The sequence below is a fragment of the Palaemon carinicauda genome, chromosome 35 (assembly GCF_036898095.1).
Source record: "Palaemon carinicauda isolate YSFRI2023 chromosome 35, ASM3689809v2, whole genome shotgun sequence".
Taxonomy (NCBI): domain Eukaryota; kingdom Metazoa; phylum Arthropoda; class Malacostraca; order Decapoda; family Palaemonidae; genus Palaemon; species Palaemon carinicauda.
The window spans coordinates 71,416,497-71,441,930 of NC_090759.1; the positions used below are offsets into that span (position 1 = coordinate 71,416,497).

General features: G+C 40.7%; 1 protein-coding gene across 2 annotated transcripts; it reads right to left on the reverse strand.

Annotated features, from left to right (window-relative positions):
• Positions 1-23,720, reverse strand: LOC137627864 (F-box/LRR-repeat protein 5-like). 2 transcript variants are annotated; one of them, XM_068359294.1, is made up of 8 exons: positions 23,633-23,720; positions 22,887-22,976; positions 8,841-9,038; positions 8,261-8,407; positions 6,105-6,585; positions 4,825-4,987; positions 3,886-4,053; positions 1-1,817 (listed from the first exon to the last, which is right to left on the reverse strand). In XM_068359294.1, exons 2-8 carry the CDS (start codon positions 22,974-22,976, stop codon positions 905-907), a joined length of 2,160 nt encoding a protein of 719 aa, XP_068215395.1. In that variant the 5' UTR covers positions 23,633-23,720; the 3' UTR covers positions 1-904. The 2 variants fall into 2 exon arrangements, with proteins under 2 accessions (XP_068215395.1, XP_068215394.1); XM_068359293.1 differs by lacking the exon at positions 23,633-23,720 and having other exon boundaries at positions 22,887-23,017.
• Between the last annotated feature and the right edge of the window lie 1,714 nt (positions 23,721-25,434).

Sequence of the window (25,434 nt, forward strand, 5' to 3'; positions counted from 1 at the left end):
TAAATATGCTGTAATTCTATACAACAGAAACCTAATACGATTTACTTTGAGCTCCATGAAGTGATTGTCACAAAATTCAGCAAACGATTTACGGGCTACCAACGCAAGAGCCCGTGTTACACATAAGGTGGGCAATCGTAAAAGAAGAGTAAACGAATTACAATACTCAAGAAAAGTTCCAATTACAAAATCCTTTAGCATGTTCACTCTTGTTGGTTATAAATGTACTTTGATGAAGCCTAGGGCAAGGTCATGAATACTTTTACAATTTACAGTAATCCTATAGAAAAAAAGCTTTAATAAGAAAAACAGACCTTTATTATGTGGTTTAACACTATTTTGTGAAGAACTAATGGATATCTTACCTTGAATAATATTAATACAGGTAATGAATTCTGTAAAACTAACCATTCTCCAATTATTTTGGTGTGAACCATATATTGGATATGCACACTAATTTATGAGCACTGACGTGCTTACTTCTTGCCATTGCAGGATACTAAACCTTGTGCTTCAAGTTTTAATAAATTCTATGAAAAACATTGTGGTGTAGCCTAACACTTTGCTTTTTTTCAATTCCCTTTTTGTAAATGGATCTACATTGATTCTATCATAGTTTATAAAGAAATGCATTCAAAATTAAAATTGTCAACTACCAGACAGCAAGTTAACATAAAAATCAAGCTCTGGGTAAAATACAAAAGAAACGAACCTAGCGGCTTCCACAGGAGGTGGAGCGATTTCTCACAATTCTCCCCTTAGTGAGCCATTTGAAATTGCTGAGAGTGCTAAGGAAGTGGCGATAGACGCTCTGGCCTTCCTTAGGCCTGGAGGGCGTGACATCTTGATATCTACACGCAAAATTTTGCGATGGCTACTGAACAAAATTCTGACAACGAGAAACTTACCTTCCACTTCGACAACAAACTCTAACTGGATTGCACAAATTGGCACATCCATTAGCCCTTGTAGAATAGGGACCATCAGCAATATTATCACAGTAAAATAGATTTTCAGCCTTAAGTGCTGTGCTATCATATGCAAACATTCTCAAACCTTCTCCGCTTAACTGAAAACAGCCACTGACATCCAAGTGACATAACCTACCAACAGCTTTAGCTTCCACCAGCGCTAGAAGGCCCTCATCTGTTACTCTCCAGCATCCAGATAAATTTAGGTACAAAAGTTGGAACCCACTGTTATTACCTTCAGTGTCCAAAACATGCCCATTTCTTTGTCTTTTCTCATATTCAAGGACTTCAGCATTATCACTCATAGGCAGCTTCTTACAATGATTGTTCTGCTGGCTACTATTTTGCAACGTATTATTTCCTGGACGGCAACATATTTCTTCAATGTCATTTTCCGGTCTCAGCGTCTCATGTCTGGATAAGCTCTGTTGATATGATGAAATTCCTCTTTTTTCACATTCATGTCTAGGGTGGTTCAAGGTATTAGCAGAATTGTGTTGCTTGTAATCAGGAAAATGTGAGCAAGCTTGAGGTCTATGTTGTCTGTTTTGAGAAAACACATTCCGGTGTGAATTGCTGGATCTCTGAGCAACTAGATTTGCTCGCCAGCAGGTGCAGTAGTTACAGTATTCAAAAACAGGACCACCATTATTAACTCTCCATGACTCATTCGTAGATCGTTCGTTCGGACACAACACTTCCTCTCTATCATCAAGGTCATGGGAAAGGTATGGATTATCTGGAGCTGCACACTGTGCCAGACACTCTAATGCATCGTCATCAATAAATTCACAACCCTGTAGATCCAAATGCTGGAGTTTTCGTAGAGCACCTTGGAACCATAAGCTGAAAAATAAATAACAAGACTTTGGTTTTACAAATTTAGTTCACTGCATTGCACATCTACATTTTTGAGGTTAAGAGTGATGTGCAGTCTCCAAGGACTTTTCTGTTGAGGGCTAAATCAGGGAATCCAATTCGACAATGTCCTTAACAGGAAAGTCCTTGGAAACCACATAGTTCCTCTCTAAAAATAAGTTTTTCCTTCATCCAAACGACTCTATTATACATAGACTAATGAGTCCCGGCTTATTGATCAATGACATTCTACTAAAATTTAATCAGTAGAGTATATTTTTGGTAAAATAATTAATATCCTTTATTACTAGCAAACAGCAAATTATATGCTCTTCAAAATAAATGCTTAGGAAATAATTAAATTTTTTTTCATATAAAATCATTGATTCATCATAATACCGTGCATATTATCATTATTAATTGCTAAGCTACAACCCTAGTTGGAAAAGCAGAATGCTATAAGCCCAGGGGCTCCAACAGGGAAAATAGCCCAATAAGGAAAGGAAACAAGGAAAAAATAAATATTTCAAGAATATTAAAATAAATATCTCCTACGTAAGCTATAAAAACTTTAACAAAACACGAGGAAGAGAAATTAGATAGAATAGCGTGCCCGAGTGTACGCTCAAGCAAGAGAACTCTAACCCAAGATAGTGGAAGACCATGGTACAGAGGCTATGGCACTACCCAAGACTAGAGAACAATGGTTTGATTTTGGAGTGTCCTTTTCCTAGAAGAACTGCTCACTATAGCTAGTCTCTTCTACCCTTACCAAGAGGAAAGTAGCCACTGAACAATTACAGTGCAGTAGTTAACCCCATTGGTGAAGAAGAATTGTTTGGTAATCTCAATGTTGTCAGGTGTATGTAAAGAATATGCCAGACTATTCTGTGTATGTGTAGGCACATGTAAAGTGAACTGTAACCACAGAGAAGGATCCAATGCACTACTGCCTGGCCAGTCAAAGGACCCCATAACTCTAGCGGTAGTATCTCAACGGGTGGCTGGTGCCCTGGCCAACCTACTACCTACTATAATGAATAAAAAAATCAGGTGGCACCAGTAGGTTGGCATATGCTTATAAACTCATTTTGGTCCTCTTTGTGGAGTCAGCTAGCAATACAGTCTTAACTTGATACATAACAGTAACAGAGATTCCTTTAATTTTGGTTACAGTTATGGCTTAATATACAAAAGAAAGATGTTTATTTACAAAAACTTGTAAACATACATAGAAGGTACAGTACCTTGAACTCCTAACGAGGTGAAAAAGACCTCATGAAATAAGAAAGCTCTTGAGAAAAAATATTAAAAACCTATACTGTAACTCAAAATGAATAATGGGTTAAGAATTGTATTGACATTCCACTGTATCTGAAATTGGAATAATCTGAATATGAATGTGAACACTGAAACCATGTGTACACTGGCTTCTTGACAAAGCATAGAAAAAGGTAATGTCTCAAAATCTGTTTACTTAATAGTAACAAAAAGATCAGGAAGATGAAATTAAGTTAAAGATGCTCTTGATGTAACTACCAGGTCATGAGGGAGTTGAGAAAGACAACCTTTGCAACCTCTCCAAAAGTCGATTCAACCTAGAGTTGTGCTTGCCAAAAACACAATTTAAACTGAAGACTTCAAAGGCGGCTCAATTACATGATAGAACCAACTTCAAGGCATGAATCTAATCACTTGAGGTTATGAAAAGATCACGAACAGCCCAAGCCAAAAGGAGAAAACAAAATTCTAATAATAAAATAACTTGCTTCTCTTTTTGACTGCTACCCTAAGACTAATAAATTCTCCATTTTCTTTTCATACTTGATCAACCCTCTTCAGCCAGAAGTCTTGAGTTTATGCGGGCAATACCAATTTTTCTAAAAATTTCTTCTTTCATTTTTACTTTTCTAAATAAAGGCAAAGTTTGAACACCAAAAAGAAAATGGGGTACAGATGTTGCCTAAAAGGTCATGAACTTGCAAATCAGGCTTCCATACAAAATGCTAGATTATTAAAAAAATTAAAAAAACTAAGAAAACTTCTAATTTCTTACCCTTTGAATGTATAGTAATCAACTTGTGTATGTGCTGCTGAAAATACAGTGATATTGGGGCACAAAGCAATAGCGTGGTGCAAAAGTCGAGATGTAATTCCTGATCCTGCATCTACTACCAGAGTACTGACGCCGTGTCCTATACGTGGTAAAACCCAGTTCACTAACCTAGAAAATATAAATGTTACAAGACTTATTGGATATTCATTGTATACATTGTGTTTAAATAAAATATAAGTAAGTAAAACAAATAGCCCCACACGGTACAGTACTGTAAATCTCGTAACTAAGATTAGATCAAATAAAATTTAATAACGCCGAAAAGAACTAATATTAAATATGAGTATCATAGCTACATACAAAATAAAGAAAACTGCTAATTATTTTGATCATGGACATCATATGTTAAAGTCCAATGCTAAACTATCATTATTACTGCCATTACATCACATCAAATTTTCATAATCTTTACAAATATTAACTCAACAACCACTTAGTAACATACAGTAAATGAAAGATATAAGTACTGTAATTTGTATTTGAGTAAATAATTAATAACACTTATCAGTAACAAATACTATATGTAAAAAAAAACTTGTGTGAGTAACTTATACAAACATTTAAGCTTTTTATTAAAATTTTGTACACAGTGCAGTGTGTTTTCATGGTAAAAAGAGACTAATATCTACATGTATTTTACTTTACATTTCTAGTCTGCACAATTTATCTCTTTATTTTTACAGATGGAAACTACACCTCTAAAAATATCTAATTGATTTAATGAGGACAAAATCAAAACTAACTAAATGCTTGAATCTGACATCTGTGATTTTGAAGGTCCAATATAGAGGAAAATAATCTATTAACTATACTTTTCATAGTCAGCATATCATCTCAAAAAAGTACTGCATAGGCTTAAAAATTCTCTCAGCTACTCACTCTTCTAACATAAAATTTTCCAGGTCAGCTAAAGGATTTCTCGTTTCCTCGGCTTCATCTACATCTTTGTCTTCGTCCCGTTTGCCGAAATTACAGGACAATTTTAGTTGAGCAGCATCTTCCAAGGCCCCGCATAAGCCAACGTTATGCCACTCCCAGATGCCTGGGAAATAAAGAGAATATACTGTAATTTTTCCCTACAAACAAACAGGAGTCTACATGCAGTATATAATTTCCTGTTAACACAGACTAATATATCTAAATTAGTCTATCTAGTAGTTGGCTGCTCCCTCATAAACCCTCCAAAGAGGAACCCTCTGGAGATGAGGGCTTTTAGCTATAACTTACTTCACTCACTGTGTCTGGCAAGGAGTCAACAGCTTATCATTTTTCCTACAACATTATGATATACTTCCTACCTATTTTGAAAATTTCTATTTCTATGCTTTTCCATAAGATGTAGTATCAGATGGTGCTATATTTTGTCTCTGCATCACAAATTTCTCTTCATTATTGCTTAATGATTACTTATTGATCACAGGTGTCATTAAGAGTGTTTGTCTTAAAATCACCTTAGTGAAGTACACCTGCTTGCCTTCAGACAGCTACTGTTTTGGTGATCTAACATTCATCGTTTTCATGTGTAATTTACGGTATATCCTTTCAATTAAAAATATATGTTCCTTTTCATAATGGCTAGTTTTTGTGATGTTCAATAACCTATTCAATACACTTATATATTATTAGTTTAAATATAAAAATCAATTGCACAAATCAAAGATGGAAAGGGAGAATAAAAGTTCATCAAAGAAATCAAAAGATTTCTGTTTTATTGAACCAATATAGTTATTACTGTTAAATCCTAATTTCCTCTTTAGTTTCATGTCTAAAGGTCCTTAAAGCATACAAATTTAACCTGTATTTATCAACATATGAATACATGAAAGGATGAGCTTTTCTAAAGCATAACATTTTATAAATTACCCAAAAATATTATGAAGAACCGGTAAATGAAGAAATATTCATTGGTATCATAAATTTTTCATCTATTGTTGCCTGCACAATTTTTTTTAGGATTTGCAAAATGACATTTACTTTGATTGCTATACCAACAATAATCAAATTATGCAAATATGGTATAAACACAATACGGAACATAAATACAGATATAAAGCTACCAACATCAGTAACACTAATAAAATAAAGTTACCCCTCACATGACAAGTTGTACAACTAAAAATTAATCAGACAATTTCTGAAACAAGCAAGGTTTTTCTTACCTCTAGCCCACTGAACTGGGTATAGCGCCTTCCACAGAGCCGGTGAATATACAGCATCATTCCAAGCAGTGCAAACTTGAGCACATCGACCTAGATCTTGAGGAGAGAGCAGTCGAAGAATTTTGAATAATATTTCAGCTGGGAGATGAGGAGCCTCGGCACTCTCGGACGAGGCCAGAACTAATTCCGGGCATGCGTCATCAAAACGACGGTCTTCGATTTCAGTTGGAATGGCCTCTTTCCCCAACTCTGAGTGGCTAATGTGTGAACAGTAATCGCTATCCTCCTCTAGAGATTCATCCGAAAAACAATGCAAATCCCAGTCAAGATCCCTCAGTTCCTTCACAACCCCACACGTTTCTGGTTCCTCATCGTGGGCTTTTTCCAAGCTGTGTCTTTCCTTGACGTGCTCGTGTTCTTTGAGAACAATGTCCTTAAGGATTTTAAGTTCGTCGTATTCAAAGTATTCGACCAGTAAAGGCTGTTAAAAAAATAAAGGAACATATGTTTTATTTCAACATAATAAAACTAAGATCATAAATCAAGTACTCTATCTGGTAAGAAATTATTGTCTATACATCATACATACATACATATACCATGGCACTTCCCCCAATTTTGGGGGGTAGCCGACATCAACAAAGAAACAAAAACAAAAAGGGGACCTCTACTCTCTACGTTCCTCTCAGCCTAACAAGGGACTCAACCGAGTTGAAGAATATTAAATACTATATGTAACAACACTGTTCCTATATCTATGCCACCCTTTCATCAACACCAACTTTGTTCAATACTAAGCAAATATGATGCCAAATAGTGATATATTTGTCAAAATCATCCTCTATGTCTTATTCCTTAATGAAATCAGATATGAGAGGAGAATTTGCAAATTAAGACCACATAAATCAATTAATGACTAATAAGACCCTGCTTACAGCGTTACAGTAAATGAATTAAAAGGATATGTAAAAATCTCCTCAAACCCCACCTTCCCAGATTTCATTCCACACATTTAGTACACTACAATATAGAACTCAGTACTGTATGAGTAAGCCCAACTGCAAGCATTCCTCAAAATAACCTATAAAGGCCAATTAGAATTAAAAGATTTTGCAATAATGAAAGAAAACTATTTCCATTCTTCACTGACAAAAGGACTATTATACACCAACTATAGTCCATTTCTTTTAGCGATGCATATTTGCACCGACTCGCGGCGGTGCCCTTTTAGCTCGGAAAAGTTTCCGGATCGCTGATTGGTTGGACAAGATAATTCTAACCAATCAGCGATCAGGAAACTTTTCCGAGCTAAAAGGGCACCGCCGCGAGTCGGTGCAAATATGCATCGCTAAAAGAAATGGACTATAGTACATAGCAAAATTATTGGTTTACAGTATTTACAAAAAAAACATATGAGAAAGTGATTGTACCAACTGTGATGTATGGATCGGAGTTGTGGGGGATGAAAGTGATGGAGAGACAGAAATTGAATGTGTTTGAGATGAAGTGTCTGAGGAGTATGGCTGGTGTATCTCGAGTAGATAGGGTTAGGAACGAAGTGGTGAGGGTGAGAACGGGTGTAAGAAATGAGTTAGCGGCTAGAGTGGATATGAATGTGTTGAGGTGGTTTGGCCATGTTGAGAGAATGGAAAATGGCTGTCTGCTAAAGAAGGTGATGAATGCAAGAGTTGATGGGAGAATTACAAGAGGAAGGCCAAGGTTTGGGTGGATGGATGGTGTGAAGAAAGCTCTGGGTGATAGGAGGATAGATGTGAGAGAGGCAAGAGAGCGTGCTAGAAATAGGAATGAATGGCGAGCGATTGTGACGCAGTTCCGGTAGGCCCTGCTGCTTCCTCCGGTGCCTTAGATGACCGCGGAGGTAGCAGCAGTAGGGGACTCGGCAGTATGAAGCTTCATCTGTGGTGGAAATGTGGGAGGTTGGGCTGTGGCACCCTAGCAGTACCAGCTGAACTCGGCTGAGTCCCTGGTTAGGCTGGAGGAACGTAGAGAGTAGAGGTCCCCTTTTTGTTTTGTTTCTTGTTGTTGTCGGCTACCCCCCAAACTTGGGGGAAGTGCCTTTGGTATATGTATGTATGTATGTACAAAAAAAACAATAATAAAACAGTAATGACCAGAGCTGAGTAACAGTATCATACCTGAAAGACCTGTTCTTCTTCTTCCATGTGAGACAGAAAGTTCTCAACAAACTCTTCAAAAGCTCTCTGAAGTTCTTGACAAAAGCTGATACGTTCCCCCATTCCTTGCTCCTGAACTTTGGTGCCGGTACGCACAAGCTGGAGAACCTATTACATGAAGAATAACGAATTTCATTATTCCTTGAGACAGGGCTACCAACACTGAAAATCTTTAGTTTCCCCTCTTCGGCTGTTTGTAATCCAAGTAGAATAAAACAAATGAGAGAATTACATTACATATATGTAAACTTTTTATTGATACACGGTACAAGAATCCTGATGAAAAAACTAAGTATAAATGAAAGCTTAAATTAAGCAATACTACTTTGGGCTAATGGCTTTAGCATCCTGCTTTCCCTACTAGGGGTGTAGCTTATTCAGTAATAATAATAATACTATTCATAACCTATCGTTCCCGATGCCTCAAAACTTTAAATCAATCAATCAATCAATCCCCTTTATGAGTACATACACTGTAAATACACGCATGCAATTCAGTGCATAAAGAAAAAGCCAGAAAAGCTATGAGCGTAATACTTACATCTGCAAGTCTGTTGTCGTTGTGACAGTCGCAAACAGCTGTGTTGTGTATCTTTCGCTGCTTTAACCTATTTTTGAGTTGATCCATGATAAATATATTCTCAATAGATTCGTGAGACTTGAATTCATATAATGTGGTACCAAGATCGTGAAGAAGTGAAAAAACTTCCCTGCCATCTCTGAAATTTAAACACTGGACCTGAAAATGAAAAGAAAAAGGGAATTATGATCCATAAGGCAAATTCCATTCCATATTCCCTTACTTTTATCCCTTCAAGTGTAGGTTTATATATAATTGTTCCATTGGTTTTATGTAGGCTGAAACTGCAACGAAATATTGCACTTAATGAACTTTTCCTATGTTCTATAAAATGACAAAAATCACACTTCTTTAAAATAAATATGAAAAATTTGAAAGTAAGTTGTACTTTACCTTACAATACAAACGTGTAGCTATTTCTAGGGATTATACTTTTGGCAAAGCTGGAAGACTAACCATAAGACTTTTAGCAAGGTGTAAACATCCTAACATTAGTTACCAGGGGGGGAGGGGTAGGAAGGGTAGCCAGCTACCCTGCTCACGCACACTCACCTGTGTTACCTCGTCCCTTTTTATTGCAGACAGGAATCACCGGGGGACAGGTGATGGCGGACCAATTAGTATAAATAGCTACAGGTTTGTATCATTCGGGAAAACACAAATTACTTTCAAATTTGTTATACTGTATGTTAAGACATTAATTCAAACCCTGACACCTCGTTAAACAATTTGTGCAAAACAGGGATAGCGGCCTGAGCAATCTGTGTGATTGTGTGATACTAGCAGTGCGACTAGACCAGGTAAGAATTCTCAAAAACGTAGGAATCTTAGGATCAACCATAGATGTTATCCAATCCCATCTCGCCATGGGGTATGGGGATCTAACAAGTATATCTCTCTATACCATGATACGCAAGGGAAATGGTTTTACTTACAGACAGCGGAGGACAGCTTTGCAGAGTACCGTAGGTGAAGTTCCCCCTTCAAAGAAAGAGCCAGTCATTCTTTGTCATTCATCCCAGATTTAACCATACAGTAGTTATACTATGCCCTCCACCATCCGCTACTTGTCCATCAAGGAGCCTAACGTGTTTAAACCATTTATTGTGTATCCAACCAAGGGTCATTGGAGAACGTCTCCATGTTCCTGTGGGTCACGTCTTACAGGAAGTGGGCAGTGAAGGTTATTTGACACTTCCACACGACCGCTGACAAGAACTGCGTCACAAAGTAGTTTTCACAAACGCTAGGGGCTTGCTCCTGCTCTTAACGTTATGAGCTCTAGGTCTCCTCTATGAGGAGAAGGATCAGGATTCAATGCTCGGTCCAGAACCTTGCGAATCCAAGGTGAGAACAAGTTCTTGGTAATCCTTCTCTTGACCTTCCCCAAGCTGACGAAGAGTGCCGACATTCAGGGGAGAGCTCCTGTAGTTTTCTTGAGGTACCACCTCAATTTCCTCCCTGGCATAGTAGCCGTTGATCTGGATCATTGGCTACACTACGAAGGACTCCCAATCCGAAGAGCTCGAATCTGGTATCCGAGCTACCAGGGACGAAATCGAGTATTACCTGGCCCATCGTCGTGAATGAGAGACGTTGAAGGAATCCAATGAGATTTGCCGACTCTCTTGACCGAAGTCAACGCAAGAAGAAGACCTGTCATCGAGATCAGGTGAAGATCTGCTGCTTGGCATCCTGAGTCGTAGGGGGGCAACCTTCGGACACGAACCTTGCTCCGGGGAGGAGGTCTCCCTTTCGACTGAGGGCAGGTATGCTTGAAACTTTGTATGAAGAGAGGCGATGCCGACGGAGATGAAAGGTTAATTCCTTTTGGTCTGAAGGTGAGGCTCAAGGACGAGCAGTGGCCTTCCATCGCCGAGGACAAGAGAAGCTTTTTCTCCCGAAGGTAAACAAGGATCTCCGCTATTGGTGGAGTAGTGGCATTGAGGGGAGAGGTATCCCTTCCACGACACCAACTACAGAAGACAGTCCACTAGGCCTGGAAGACTGAAGCTGAACATCTACGCAGGTAACCGCACATCTTATTTGCAACTTGTGGAAAGGCCTTTCTGAGACAGGAGGTACTAGATAGTCTCCAGGCAAGAAGTCACAGCTAAGCTACAGGTTTGTTAAAGATACTCACATAAGGCTGTTAGAGGACAGTACAGTAGATCATGTTGTGGGGGGAGTTTTCTGGGGACTTCCGTCAGCAGTTGAAGAATATACGGAAACCATCCCACAGATGACAAGCGGAGCTAAGAGGGTCGTTGCCAGGTTACTGATGATCTTGACTTGTTAAGCACCCTTGTCCTTAAGCAGAGCAGAGGAAAAAAAAAACGGCTATTACGCAGCTGTTGACCCGCAGTTGCTGAATGTATTGTGCCGTGGAACCCGGGGATCCGGGACTGGTGAACAGTGGAGCGGAAGCCAGTCGTTCGGGGACATCGTGAAGAGATCCAATGTTGGGAAACCCCTCAACGTCATGACTTTGAAGGTCACTGGAAGATACAAAGACTGCTCGGGGACCACTATCGAGTAGCTCTGCTCAGAAGACTGTGAGCACAGTCCTGTTTGTCTGGAATGGATCAAGCTAATAGGGAACCAAATTGTCTTCTGCCCATTAGCCTACCGTGCCAGAAGACGGAGGTGTTGCAAAAAAAAAAAAAACAGGTGCTGCCCAGTTTGTTTTACTAAGCCACTACAGTACTGTGGTATTGTCATCCACCAATACCACCAAGTGACCCGCCAGGGACTGATGTACAGTATCTGCTGTAGGGCTAGGAAGGCTGTCCTTATCTCTAGGAAATTTAAATGATGGTGCCATTCGGGCTCTGACCACAGCCCGGAGGCCGAGTGGTATAGCATGTGGCCCCACCCTTTCTTTGATGCATCCGAAGGAAGCGTCAAATCAAGGAAGGGACGAGGAGCTTGACTCCTCGGTGGAGATTCTCGTTTGTCAACCATCTTCTTAGGTCCGCCTACCGCCCGGGTCCCGTGGAGACCAGAGAAAAAGGAAGATCCTCGAGCTGCACCAACTGGGATCTGGCTGCCCCAGAAGAGGTTGGATTCAAAGGAGTCCGTTGTGGGCTTGACGAACCAGAGTGAAATGGTGACCCATGAGATGTAACCACTGCTGGCTGAAAGTGCGTCTCATAGAAGGAAGAGACTACCACCATCTTCCACCTTGGACCCCTTGGTTCCGGAGAAAACTTCTGCAGGTTGATGACTATGAACATGTCTAAGAATACCCGTCTCTGATATGGAGGCAGGGATATCCCTCGAGATTTACTTCAATCCTCAGATCGTGATAAACTTGAGGAGTTGTCTCAGCGGTGACGAAGGTAAGCCACTGTGTCTGTTAGGATCAGCCAGACGTCCTTTAGTCTCAGAGAATGAAGCCGATCCTGTAGGCCCAGGTTGACACTAGGGTAAAAAGTCTCGTGAAAACCTGAAGGATGAAGGATGTCCTAGAATCCAGGAATATGAGTCCGAGAGGTTAAATGTTCACAGGAAGTCCTGTGGACTTAGTGCTTGTTTGACCGTATACCTCCTCCTCGCCGAATAGAGTTAGATGAACAAACTTGTTAAAGGAGGAGAGGACAAAAATTGGAAACTTCTATAGGAAAGAAACGACTGTAGATGCTCAAAGATACCTTGATGATATAATGCCTGAGTCCGTGAGTACAACTGGATGTTTGGATTCGCGTATATTAAAGAGAGAACTTCCCTCACACCTCAACAGGTGGAAGGATGAGAAGATGTGCATGCTCCTGTACCTGAGCTGGAGATTCTCCGTCACGCTAACGGTTGGTAGTATAAGCCTCTTCGGAGGAGGATCCCGCAACTGGAGGGCTGAGGTTGCTCATGTAAATCCCAAGGGAGTGTAGGCCGACAGAGACAGAGAGCAAAAGGAGAGGAATCCTCGCATCTAAGTTGCTATAGCCGTAGCGTAAGAATGAGCTTATTTCGGTCCCCCAAGCCAGAGGGAAAGAAAAAGAATGTCTTCCAATGCAGGTGTGAAGGGCTGAGGGGAAGATCCAAGAAATTACAGTAGCTCAAAAACCATGACAGAGATCAGATAAGTTATCAAGCTTGTGGAAAGGAGAGAAGCAAATAATTCCAAAGGATTATGTTCACAAGATTCGTTCCGAATCATAAGTGGAATGCGGCAGAGGCGAGAGGTCGGAAGACTTGTGTTGCAACAACTGCCGTATAGAACTATGTTCTACCTGCCTGGAGGCGGCATATAGGTGAGAGAGGGTCTCCTTCTGAAGGGATATGGTGCCCTAAGAACGATACTTCACTGGCGGCAAAGGTACAAATGTCTTAGCGGACTACAAGGTTGTACTATTGTAGGTGATCGAACATGATGAGTAGATGACAGATGTGTTCCTCTTTGGTGGAAGAGAACACAAGTATGTTGTCCACAGAGCGCATGCGCAACTAACGAAGGTCTTATCAATGAAGATGTTGGCTTATAAGGAAACATACAGTACCACAAGGTGATGCAAGGGAAGAGGTAGCGTGCGGAAGAGGTGACTTCGTCCCTGAGGCACATGGCACATCAGCCCACTAGTAGTAGTAGTGGTCATGATGCAAATAAAACGTTCATGAGGGACAAACGTTCATGAATGCTGATGAGGACGAGAGCCGATGAAGAAGACTGCAGGCTCTTTGAAGCTCAAAGAAGAAGAAAGCATCAGGAACCAAAAACACTGTACTTGTGTGAAACCACAAGTTCCAAGAGGCAGGTGAGGTATTAAGTGCCATGGTCGACACTTGTGCTACTGTACAGTGAACCCTCGCTACTTCGCGGTTCGACCATCGCGGATTCACCACTTCGCGGATTTTTTTCATAACCCATGTCTATACATATATTGCGGATTTTCCGGAAATATCGAAAATACCGCGATGTGACCGATGGTGCGAGATTGGAGAAAGTAAGGAAAATTGAATCATGATTGATTTTCAATATAAATGAAACTTTGAGGAGCAACAAAGATATCATTTGTTAGAGAGATAGAGAGAGGTAAGGAATGGGAGGTAGTGAAAAGTAGCCCACAGAGAGAGAGAGAGAGAGAGAGAGAGAGAGGTAGAGAGAGAGAGAGAGAGAGAGAGAGAGAGAGATAGAGGGGGGTTTAAATGTAATAAACAAAAAAATTTGATAGGTTATAACACATTGGTGCTTATGTAATATCAACTGTATACTGTAGACGGTTTGAATAAGTTAAGAAATGGTGTAAATGATACTTTGTTAGTGTATTCGTACACACTCAAGAGCGGCAGCTAGATGACAGCTGATCTAATCACAGCCAAAAGTAAAAAAAAAAAAAAGTCAACAATACTCGATTTTTAAAACACACCCGAAATTTAAAAACAAAAGTACACGCTTTCTTAATGTGCAATTAACTATTTAAAGAGTGGCAATTTTCTAGAATAAAATGATATTTCCCAAAAAATAGTGGTTTGCTGATGAAATCGGATGCCCTATTTTTGGCTATGATTGAAATGGATGTAGACTCGGCCTAATTATTTCATTTCGTATTTAATTGACACTAAGAAAACTAATTTTAGTTTCTTCATCTAAATGTAAGTATTGTATAACACGAAGAGAGAGAGAGAGAGAGAGAGAGAGAGAGAGAGAGAGAGAGAGAGAGAGAGAGAGAGAGAGAGAGAGAGAGAGAGAGAGAGAATGAATCAGCTGTTGTAATCAAATGGCGTGTTTTTGTTTCGTGAAAATTTCATCGCCACGACTTTAACAACAACATACTGTACTGAACTTTACAATATTATACAGACTACTGTAATATGATAAAGTAAAATATTTGTAATCTATTTTATATGAAATGGGGCTATTTTTGTTTTGTTTAAAATTTACATTTACGTATGTAAAACAACTCTCTCTCTCTCTCTCTCTCTCTCTCTCTCTCTCTCTCTCTCTCTCTCTCTCTCTCTCTCTCTCTCTCTCTCTCTCTCTCTCTCTCTCGTAGATTGTTTTCCTGCTTTGCTACGTATGTATGATTTTATATAGATACGGTAAATAATATTTGTAATAACATATTTTATAAAAGCTTTTACTGTAATATCATTATTTATCACTTTCATCATGCGGGTTAAATTCCTTAGTTTGTTTACTGAGCGTACTTTATGACGCCGTCGTTTCAGGCGGCGTCATAAAGAAAAAAATTTCATTTGGAAGTCCTAAGAAAAATTAAGTAAAACATTAGTAATAACCAAATCAACATACTGTACTGAATAATCAATATAATTGATGCAAAAACTAACCTATAAACAGATGTGTAAATGCGTTTGTTTCTTCATTAGGATCAGAGATAAACGTAAACAAAACATTGGTTGCCATTTTTTATCGTGCTTTTTGGCGTGTTTAGGAAACGCATGATATAAAGTCGCCTTTAATATTTGTGCCTGTTTTAGTTTAGGGTACTGTATTACATGCATTAAGTGTTCTGTACATTAAAGGGTAGTTTGTTAACAGTACTACGTACAAGGGAAGGTTTTAAAAGTCTGAATATACATGTTAAATAAATAGGTAAATATGGTGTTACTACTTCGCGGATTTTCACCTATCGCGGCCGCGTCTGGAACCTATCTACCGCGATAAACGAGGGTTCACTGTATACCCTGCCATTGATGGAGAGCGTTGGGTTAGGTTCCAATAACGAAGTGTGTGCTAGACTCCCTTAACTGCAAGCCGTGGGAAGCACTACCAAAGTAGCGTAACTACTGGCACAAGGGGGGCAACCTGCTGAAGTTTTTTGAGGTAGTACAGTACCTCAAAGTCCTTACTGGACATAATAGCAGTTGATCTGGGTTGTCGGTTACAGAATGGAGTCTCGTTATCCGGATGGAATACAATCTAGGATCCGATACTGAGTCTTAGCAACAAACTCAGGGACGAAGCTGAAACTTACCTCTCCTCATCCCCTTGAAAGGATGATGTCATTTGAAAGACCATGAAGTTCGCTAACTCTTTTGGTCGAAGACAATGCAAGTAGGGACACTGTCTTCAAAGTGTGGTGGCGATCTGTTGCCTGGCATAATGGTTCGCAGGGAGGACCCTTCAGGGACCAAAGAACCCGAACCACATTCCATGGAGGAGGTCTCACTTCTGACTGGGGACAGGTAAGTTTATAACTTTGTATGGAGGAAAGTTCTAATGAAAAGGAAATATCCAATGTACTCCTTTCAGCTTAAAGGCGAGACTCAAGAGGACAAAACCAAGAGGAGCATTTCCTACCGATGGACAAGAAATTTCGCTATTGCTGGGATAGTGGCATTAAGGGGAGAAATACCCCTTCCACGACACCAACCACAGAAGACATTCTACTTTGCTTGGAAGACTAAAGCTGAAGATCTTCGCAGGTGTCCAGCCATTTGCTTCGCAACTTGTTGCAAAAATCCTCTCTGAGTGAGGAGGTGCTGGATAGTCTTCAGTCGTGAAGTCGTAGCGAAGCTATGGCTTTGTGGAAGATGTTGGCATGTGGTTGTCTGAGTAGATCACGTCAAGGAGAGAGCTCTCTTGGAAGCTCCGTCAGGAGCTGCAGAAGGTCTGGGAACTATTCTGCGTGATGCTCTAACGGAGCTATGAGAGTCATTGAAAGACTGACTGATGTTCAGGTCTCATTAAGTTCTCTTCTCATCAGACAAAATGGGGGAAAGGCGTAAACGCTGACGTTGTCCCACCGTTGTTGGAATGCATCTTGCCAGAGTGCCTTGGGGTCTAGGACTGGGGAGCAGTACAATGGAAGCCAGAAATTCAGGGATGTTGTGAATATATCCACACTCGGGAAACCCCACTAAGTCAGGACTTATTTTGCTAGTATATGATCCAAAGACCACTGGGAGCTCACTGAGTCGCTCTGCTCAGGATGTCCGCGAGCACATTCCTTTTGCCGGGAATGACACAAGCTGATAAGGTCACTAAGTTGTCTTCTGCCCATCTCAGTATCTCTACCACCAGATGGGATAGGGGCTGCGAAAAAGTACCGCCTTGTTTGTTGATATGAGCCACTACTGTGGTGTTATCACTCATCACCATCACCAAGTGGTCCACCAGGAACTGTTGAAGGGCCAGGAAGGCAGCCTTCATCTCTTAAGAGATTTAGTGCTGGTACTTTTCGACCTCTGAACATAGGCCTGAGGTTGTGTGGTGCAGCATGTGGGGGCCCCACCCTTCTTTTGATGCATCTGAGAAGAGTATCAAGTCTGGGGGGAGAACGATAAGGTCGACACCCTTTAGCACCATACTCGTCTGCCACCCATCACTCGAGGTCCGTCCCTTCCTCTGCTTCCATGGAGATCAGAATGTCCAAGGAATTAAAGGCCTTATTCCACATGGACTTTAGCCACCACTGGAGAGATCATATCCTGAGGTGGCCATTGGGAAATAGAAGGGCCATAAATGATAGGGGCGCGAGGAGACATAACCACCTCTGGGGTGGGAGTTTTTCTCATCTGAGGAATAGTCTTGCAACCTTTGTCAGCCTCACTACCTTGTCGTCTGATGGGAAGGCTTTGTGAGGGAAGGTATCTATCAACATTCCTAGGTATACCAGTTGTTGAGAGGGAAGCAAAGATGAGTTCTTGAGGTTTACCATGATCCCCAGATCTTGGCAAAGCCCCAGAAGCTTGTCTCAGTGCTAAAGAAGGGTTGCCAGGTAGTCTGTTAGAATCAGCTAGTCGTCCAGATAACGTAGGAGACGGATGACGATTCTGTGAGCCCAAGATGACTTTAGGGCGAACACTTGTGAAGGCCTGAGGTGCTGTGGAAAAACCGAAGCCCAGCACCTTGAACTGGTATTTCTTGTTGTCTAGAATGATTCTAAGATACTTCCTGGAAGACCCATGAATTGGGATCTAGAAGTATGCGTCCTTTAGATCCAATGTACACATGAAGTCCTGTGGCTTTACCGCTTGTTTGTCCGTGTCTGTCGTCTCCATGCTGACCGGAGTTTGTCTGACAAACTTATTCAGAGCTGAGAGGTCGATGACTGGTCTCCAGCCTCCAGATGCCCTTTTCACAAGGAAGTGTCGACTAAAGAAGCCTGGGGAGTCGTCAAGGACCTCTTGGAGAACGCCCTTCTCCAATATGGTCTGGGCTTTGGCCTGAAGGGCCAGCTTCTTTGCACATCCCTTCACATAGGAGCTCAATGGGACTGGAGTCTTGGTCAGTGGAGGGAGAGATTGAATAAACGGGACGCGATACCTTGAACGAATCAAGAAGACTGTCCAGGGTTTGGCCCCAAGCTGCATCCACCTCTGCCAGCAGTAATGCAGGCATCCCCCCACTGATGGACAAGTGAGGGGACTGCCCATCCTAGCGGTTGTAGCCTCAGCCACCCTCTCTAGGATTCTTCCCTCCACGGGAGGACTTGGGGCCTTTCTTGTCCTTGGCAGGAAAGAGCTTCTTAACACCTTGTGATACGTTGCTGTAGTCTTACTTGTTGTCAGCTTCTGCTGCTTGTTCTGCGGATGAGTAGGTGGTCTACAGGGCCGGAATATTAAAGCTCTATGGAGAAGGGAGTCCTGATCGGACTTCCTCCATCTCTCCGCAGCCCGCTCAACATCTTTGTGGGACTTGAAGATGGAACCTCTCCACTATCAAATCTCTCTGTCTTAAGAGGGTGTTTGCCCACAAGTTTACAACTTGTTGGGCAAGGAACTCGATGGTTCCAGCCCCCTTCAGCAGAAAGCTTTCAATCGCCTTCCTAGAGCTTTCTATGGACAAATCCTTGGCCAGCAACAGGTTTCCCACAGACTCCAACCATAGGTCTAGCCACGAAGTACCCTGCATGGCATACTTCGCCACCTTCTCCTGATTAAGGATCTCAGAAGCAGAGAATGAAACTTGTAGTCATGAAAGTCTCTCTAGGGAGATCCCCTTTGTTAATTCCTCTAAGGAATAGTGTAGAGGAAGGGCTGGAAGAGACTCATCAAGGACCTTCTAGTATTTCCTCTGAGGCCACCAAGTGGTGGGAGGAGTCTAGAGGATGAAACTGCCCAGAGGGAGCCAGAGGAGCCAGTGATCTGAACAAACGCCTTTTACCGGGCACTCTTCAGACCCTGAGACTAGGGCAGGGCTGCACTGGTCTTGGGGGGCTTTAGTGCCGTAGACATGGTCTAAGACCGTGTCTTTGTCTTCCTGAGGGGCCATCACCGGGTCTGACAACCCATTGATGGCCCTCATGCAGGCCAAACCTACCAGAAGGCATGCTCGGAGTCTCTCTGCTCTGTTTCCAATGGTCTGGACTGACAGCAAACTCGGAGTCTTCCACCACTGAGATATCATCTAAGGGTAGGTCAAGGTTGTAATCGAAGTGAGAAATTGGGAACAGCTGCCTAAAAGCCTCTGCCGGTCTCGTAATCCTTGCCGAGGATTTTGGCAGTGTCTTTGCGCCCTTGAGTTCTTTCCTCCAGGGAAAGAGAGTTTCAATAAAGGAAGCCTTTGGAGGCACCACCTTACATTGCTCATCCGTAGGAGGAGGGACAGTATCTTCCACGGGCTTAGAGGTTGGTCAGTGCTCCCGAGGAACCACCTTGATGGGAGAGGGGAGGAAAGAGCTTGCTAGGGACTCTTCCCTGCGTGGAACCTCTTTCGGGTCTGCTGGTTGTTGAGCAATTGGACGAGGAGGAGTAGGAACAGTGATGCTCAGCCTCCACTTGGATGTTTTGACTGGAGTCAGTTTGACCCTATGCTAGACCACCTTGTTAGAAGCTCCTCTCTTCCTCTTCAGGGGAGAGGAAGAAACCAAAGTTTCTTTACAAGGAGGAACCGTGGATTTTCACTTTAGATCTGCCGGAGGCGAAGAAAACTTCTCCAAGGCTATCCTGAGTGTCTCCGAAGGATGGCCAGGGGGAACCACTGCCGCGAAGGCTTGAGAAACGGCACTCACCAGGGCTCTAAACCACGGTTCCGGACCTATACAGTAGCAGCGCTAGCGGGCAGATCCCCAGAAGGGATTGTCGAAGAGGGTTTCTGCAAGGAAGCCTTACTCGAGATCAATGACGACCTTACGGGAGGTCTCTCGTTCTGACGTCTCCTTACGAGGGAACAGTACCAGTCGTGAAGAAAGTTCTCTATAAATCTTGAATGCCTGACGAAGGGAAACATCCTTGTTTCTCTGTTCTCTCCAGCAAACGTGATGTCCTACATTTGTGAGGAGAACAAGGAGAGGGTGAACGGCAAGGGGGAGACTGTTTGACGATGGTCTAGGGCTGCTTCTAAGACCGTTGTGTAGCAGGTGGTCGATTGCGAGAGGTCACCTGTTGACGGGCTGCTCGTGGAGAATACCAGACACCAGACGATTGTTTAGGGGATCGTCGCATTGGTGAATGGCAAGCAGTGACAAGCTAGTGTTGTTTGACCTTCGATTTCCTAGGAGATCGGCGAGTTGCTGGCGAGCGACCCATTGGTGACTGGCAAGCGACCCATTGGTGACTGGCAAGCAGCCGAAAGCTGCAGGTGAGCTGGCGTGTAGTCAGAGATCGGCGAACCGTTGGAGAGAGGCGATAAGTTTGCGAACGGCAGACTGTCAGCGAACAGCATCAACTGTACGTCGACAAGTTGGCGAGAGACAAGCAACCGGGTGGTTGTAACCAGCTGACGAATCACGAACAGTATTTAGGCCTAGTTGATGAGTAGTTGGCGAGAAGCGTTGGCCTGACAAATGCCGCAAGGTTGGCGAATGACAAGACCGAGGAGCGTCTGTTAGAACAGGTGAAGGTCGGGAACCAGGAAGCATGTGGCGAGACTGGCGAGAGTCGTCGAAATGACAATCTCTGAGAGATGGCGGATCTTCAGAAGAGGATCTTCCAGCAGCAGATGACGGTAAGCCAAAAAGATGTCTCTTTGCCGAAGGCGAAAGAGAACGTCTGAGGCGAAGAAGGCCACGAACTCTGCAACGACGTTGACCGCGAGAGTGAACTTGCACTGGGGAAGACTGATCAGGAGGCTGGTCACTAGCAGGCCTCCGAAGAGGAGTCGCTATGGGTGATCTCTCTCGCGAATCAAAGTGATCAAAGTTTTATAGCAGCTAAATCTTACGCTTCTTGGTACATATGGTTACCTTGGTCTGGATATACTGTAGATTCTGAACACACATTACTACCTGTCTAAATGACTGAAATTCATGATGAACTGTAAAGATTGCTTTGACAGAGAAGTAAACTAATCTCACTAAATAAAATACAGTATACACCAAGCACAATGGTAACAATAGTTCCTTTCATGGGGCTGGAAAAATATCAATAAATGAGTGTACGCTGAATTTACACGAACCTATGATCAGTGCAATTTCCATTAGGTAAAAACACTGCCTAGAGCTTGACCTAGGTTAACCAGATGTCTCATTGATTAAATCAGAACGCCCATGCCTCAACAATGGGTGATTGATAATACCATCAATCATACTTTAATAGAAGCCCAAGATGAAATCTCAGAACTCAGTAAATTTCCCAAAGAATAGATAAACAAATCTCAGAACTCAGTAAATTTCCCAAAGAAAAGATAAACAGAGGATAAATGTATTGTACTTCAAAATATGAATAATCAACCAGGTAAAATTTTCAACAGTCTGAATAACTTTAATTCTATGATGTTTTGAAAAGACAAAAATGTCATGAGATATGGAGCCATCAGCTGTTTTGTAAACTGCCTGCTTGGCTCAGCATTTGTACTGCCATCAATGCTAAAATATACATTAAATCATCAATAAATCTTCCTTTACTTTGATGTTCAAATTTCACCAAATGGAAAAGTAACACTAGTTCATCTATAAACAAGCAATATCCCTGAATTGTAATCCATTAACCCTTTTACCCCCAGGCTATCTGGAAATTTCCAACCCTTAACCCCCAGGGGGTTATTTTTTTCCCAGCACATTTTGCAGTATATTTTATTTAAATTGCTCTAACAGCCTTAATTTTTGTCAGAGAGAGGTCAGGTTGGTCTCATTCTCTTGGAAAATGCCTGAATTTTCTCAAAAAATTATCAAAAATATGAAGAAAAAAAAAATTTAATGGCATTTTTTTGCAAGGACGTACCGGTACGTCCATGGGGGTAAAGGGATGGCTTTTGTGAAACGTACCAGTACGTCCTTTGGGGGTAAAAGGGTTAAATACTTACCTGCAAGCTAATGCTAGCAAACAATATAACTTCTTGATACCAACCCTAACACAACCTTAAATGCCTTTACTTTATTAATTTCCTTAAACTAACACATGACACAATATTCTATCTCACCGAACATCACAGTATATCTGATCGGTGCACAGATAGAGTTTTACCTTTTAATCCTAAAATGTTGATTGAAAAGCTGGGGTGTATGTATGATAGCGGCCATCTGTGTGTATGATTACGGCTGACTTAGGATGCGGCAACGTAAGGGGGCGTCGAAGTAACGCCCCCTTGTTAGGGAAGTAGGTAAGGACACGGCATGTAGGTTAGGTTAGGTTAGGTTAGGTTAGAGGGGAAAGATTAGATTAGTTTATGTCCATTTTTTTTCTACGCAGAAGGAACTGGCCGCTAATATACAAGGGCTCCAAAAAGCCTAAGAGGTTATGATTAACATGTTTAACCAAATAAAAATAGGTAGAAAGGAAACCCAAATACTGCTTATTATCAGTACCGAACATTAATAAACCAAACCTAAAAGAATAATAGCTAAGATAATATAACCTTGGGCTAGCCTATTACAGGTTCAGTTGGCCTATACAGAAAACAGGCTTAGCTGAACGGGAATTAACATAGCAATGTACTTTTGTGTAATATTTACATAGCTTATACACATACATATCCTAATTAGTTATGACATTAAAATGTAAATTATCATTATGTCAAAATACACAACAGTCCGTTACGCTATGTTGACAGGACCCAAGTTGACAAGTCAATATCCCGTGGTGATGAAACACACCAATTCATGATTGACAGTCCTTAAAAAGAGATGGTGAATCTATTTCACACAGAACACTTGTACCACGACATACCTTTTGTGTATAAATGTTCACCAGTTCCTTCATACGAGAGTGGGGGCCAGCAAACACATCAATTTCATCTGGGAAGTTTCGAGGCGCCATCTTGACATTTGTTTACCATTGAGGAAGTCCAAGGGATCATTGATGTAAAAAAAAAAAGTTTTAATATATTAAATAAATACATTTTATCATAAAAGTTAGTGGCATTTTGAAACTTTTATTTTCTTGGTTCTATAATTAAATTCTTAAGTCTTAATACCATCTATAGAGGATATACGTAATAGTTTTACATGAAATAACATAACCTTGGGATTATAAACTGAAATGCCAATGTAGATACCGTTATGATAGCTCATGCCAGTTTTCCTTTCTAATCATTACTTTATTTGTTAATGTTAAGAACATTCATGTATCCTTAGTAGTTGTAGATGTGTTAAAAAAATATACTAGTAGACAGTCGCAAACATACAAAAGAATAAAGTATCAAGACAGAAATAATTCTGTCATGGCGAACGGACACAAAAATGATTTACACCATATGTGTATGTCATGTTCATAATGACAGTAAATTAAAACAAAATTCAATGAACAATTACATTAATGATACGGGTTCCCATACCTAACAAAAATACTTAAATATACACAAAACTATGGATTAGGTAACGGGGCTAAACTGACAACAGGCATCAACGCGTTTTCTATCTCAAAGAATTAGACTAATTTGCACAACTTTTAAAAACTTAAAAAATTACGATTACCTTTATAGTACACACACTTAATTAAAGACGTTACAGATGTTAAATGGGCAAGACCGCACTTTCCTTATTTATCCTACACAACACTTGATTTATCAGTGCGTTGATTGGTATTAAAGCGATATACTCGCACGTATCAATAGATGGATAACACTACACTTGCGTGTATCAATAGATAACAGATATTGGAGCAATGAAATCGGTCATGTTTATAAGAGCAGCATGTATAATCGCATATCATTTCTGACCCTATTTAAATGAATGTCATCAGTATTAAATTTAGAAGGTAGGGGTGCTATACTAAAAATTGAAATATTCTAGAGTTATTAGAAATACACAATGCAAAGATTTTACATAAATACATAAATACTCCAAGTGAATCATGAGATGAATTATAAAAGATGATAAAAGACTAGAAAAGAGAAAGCAGAAATGTAAGACTGAAAATGAATATGAGTTAAACTAAGATAATGTTCAATGAAATTGCATAGAAACAACAAATAAGAGTTATGGGCGAATCTCTAAAGATTGTTAATAAATATACGCACTTAGAACATGCAATAAGTGTTTTATCTGGACAAGAGACCGAAATCTAATGAAGGATAAGCATGGAATATGAGCATTTGGCAAACAAAATATTATGAAATGTAAACTGCCACTTTCTCTAAAGAGAAAAGTATTTAATGATTTGGTCCTACCATTATTAACTTATGCATCATAAACTTGGAGCCTTAGAACATAAGCTAGTTACAACTCGAAGAGCTAAAGAAAGAATAATAATGGAAATAACACTAAGATACAAAAAAAAAGACAAAAAAAAAAAAGAGAAACATGGATATAACAGCAAACTAAAGTAGAGGATATTCTAACATGTAAGAAAATGAAATGGATATGGGCAGGACATGTAATGAGAATGGCAGACAATGGATGGACATTAAGAATAACAGAATGGGTCCCCTGGTAGTATGATGGCCAGGGCACCAGCCACCCCTTGAGATACTACCGCTAGAGAGCAACTGGGTCATTTGACTGGCCAGACAGTACTACATTGGATACTTCTATCTGGTTACAGCTTATTTTCCCTTTGCTTACACTTACACCAAATACTCTTGCCTATTCTTTACTTATTCTCCTCTTTCCTCATACACCTGACAACACTGATTTTACCAAACAATACTTCTTCGCCCAAGGGGTTAACTACCGCACTGTAATTGTCCTGTGGCTACTTTCCTCTCGATAAAGGTAGACGAGACTCTTTAGCCAAGGTAAGCAGCTCTTCTAGGAGAAGGACACTCTAAAATCAAACCATTGTTGCCTAGTTTTTGGTAGTGTCATAGCCTCTGCACCATGGTCTTCCACTATCTTGGGGTAGAGTTCTCTTACTTGAGGGTACACTTGGGCACACTATTCTGTCCTATTTCTCTTCCTCTTTTTTTAATCTATATAGTTTGTATAAGAAAGATTTATTTTAATGTTTTTTACTGTTCTTAAAATATCTTAGTTTGGGTTTCTTAATTACTTCTCTTTTAGTTTATTTATTTCATTTCATCACTGGGCTATTTTTCCTGTTGGAGCCCTTGGGCTTATAGCTTCCTGCTTTTCTAACTAGGGTTGTAGCTTAGTAAATAATAATAATAATAATAATAATAATAATAATAATAATAATAATAATAATAATAATAATAATAATAATAATAATAATATTTGTAAAAGAAGCAGGGGAAGGAAAAGAAGACTACGGAATTGATGAGGTAAGAAAGTTTGCGGGTATGGACTGGCACAGAAAGAAAGAAAACAGGCGCAAG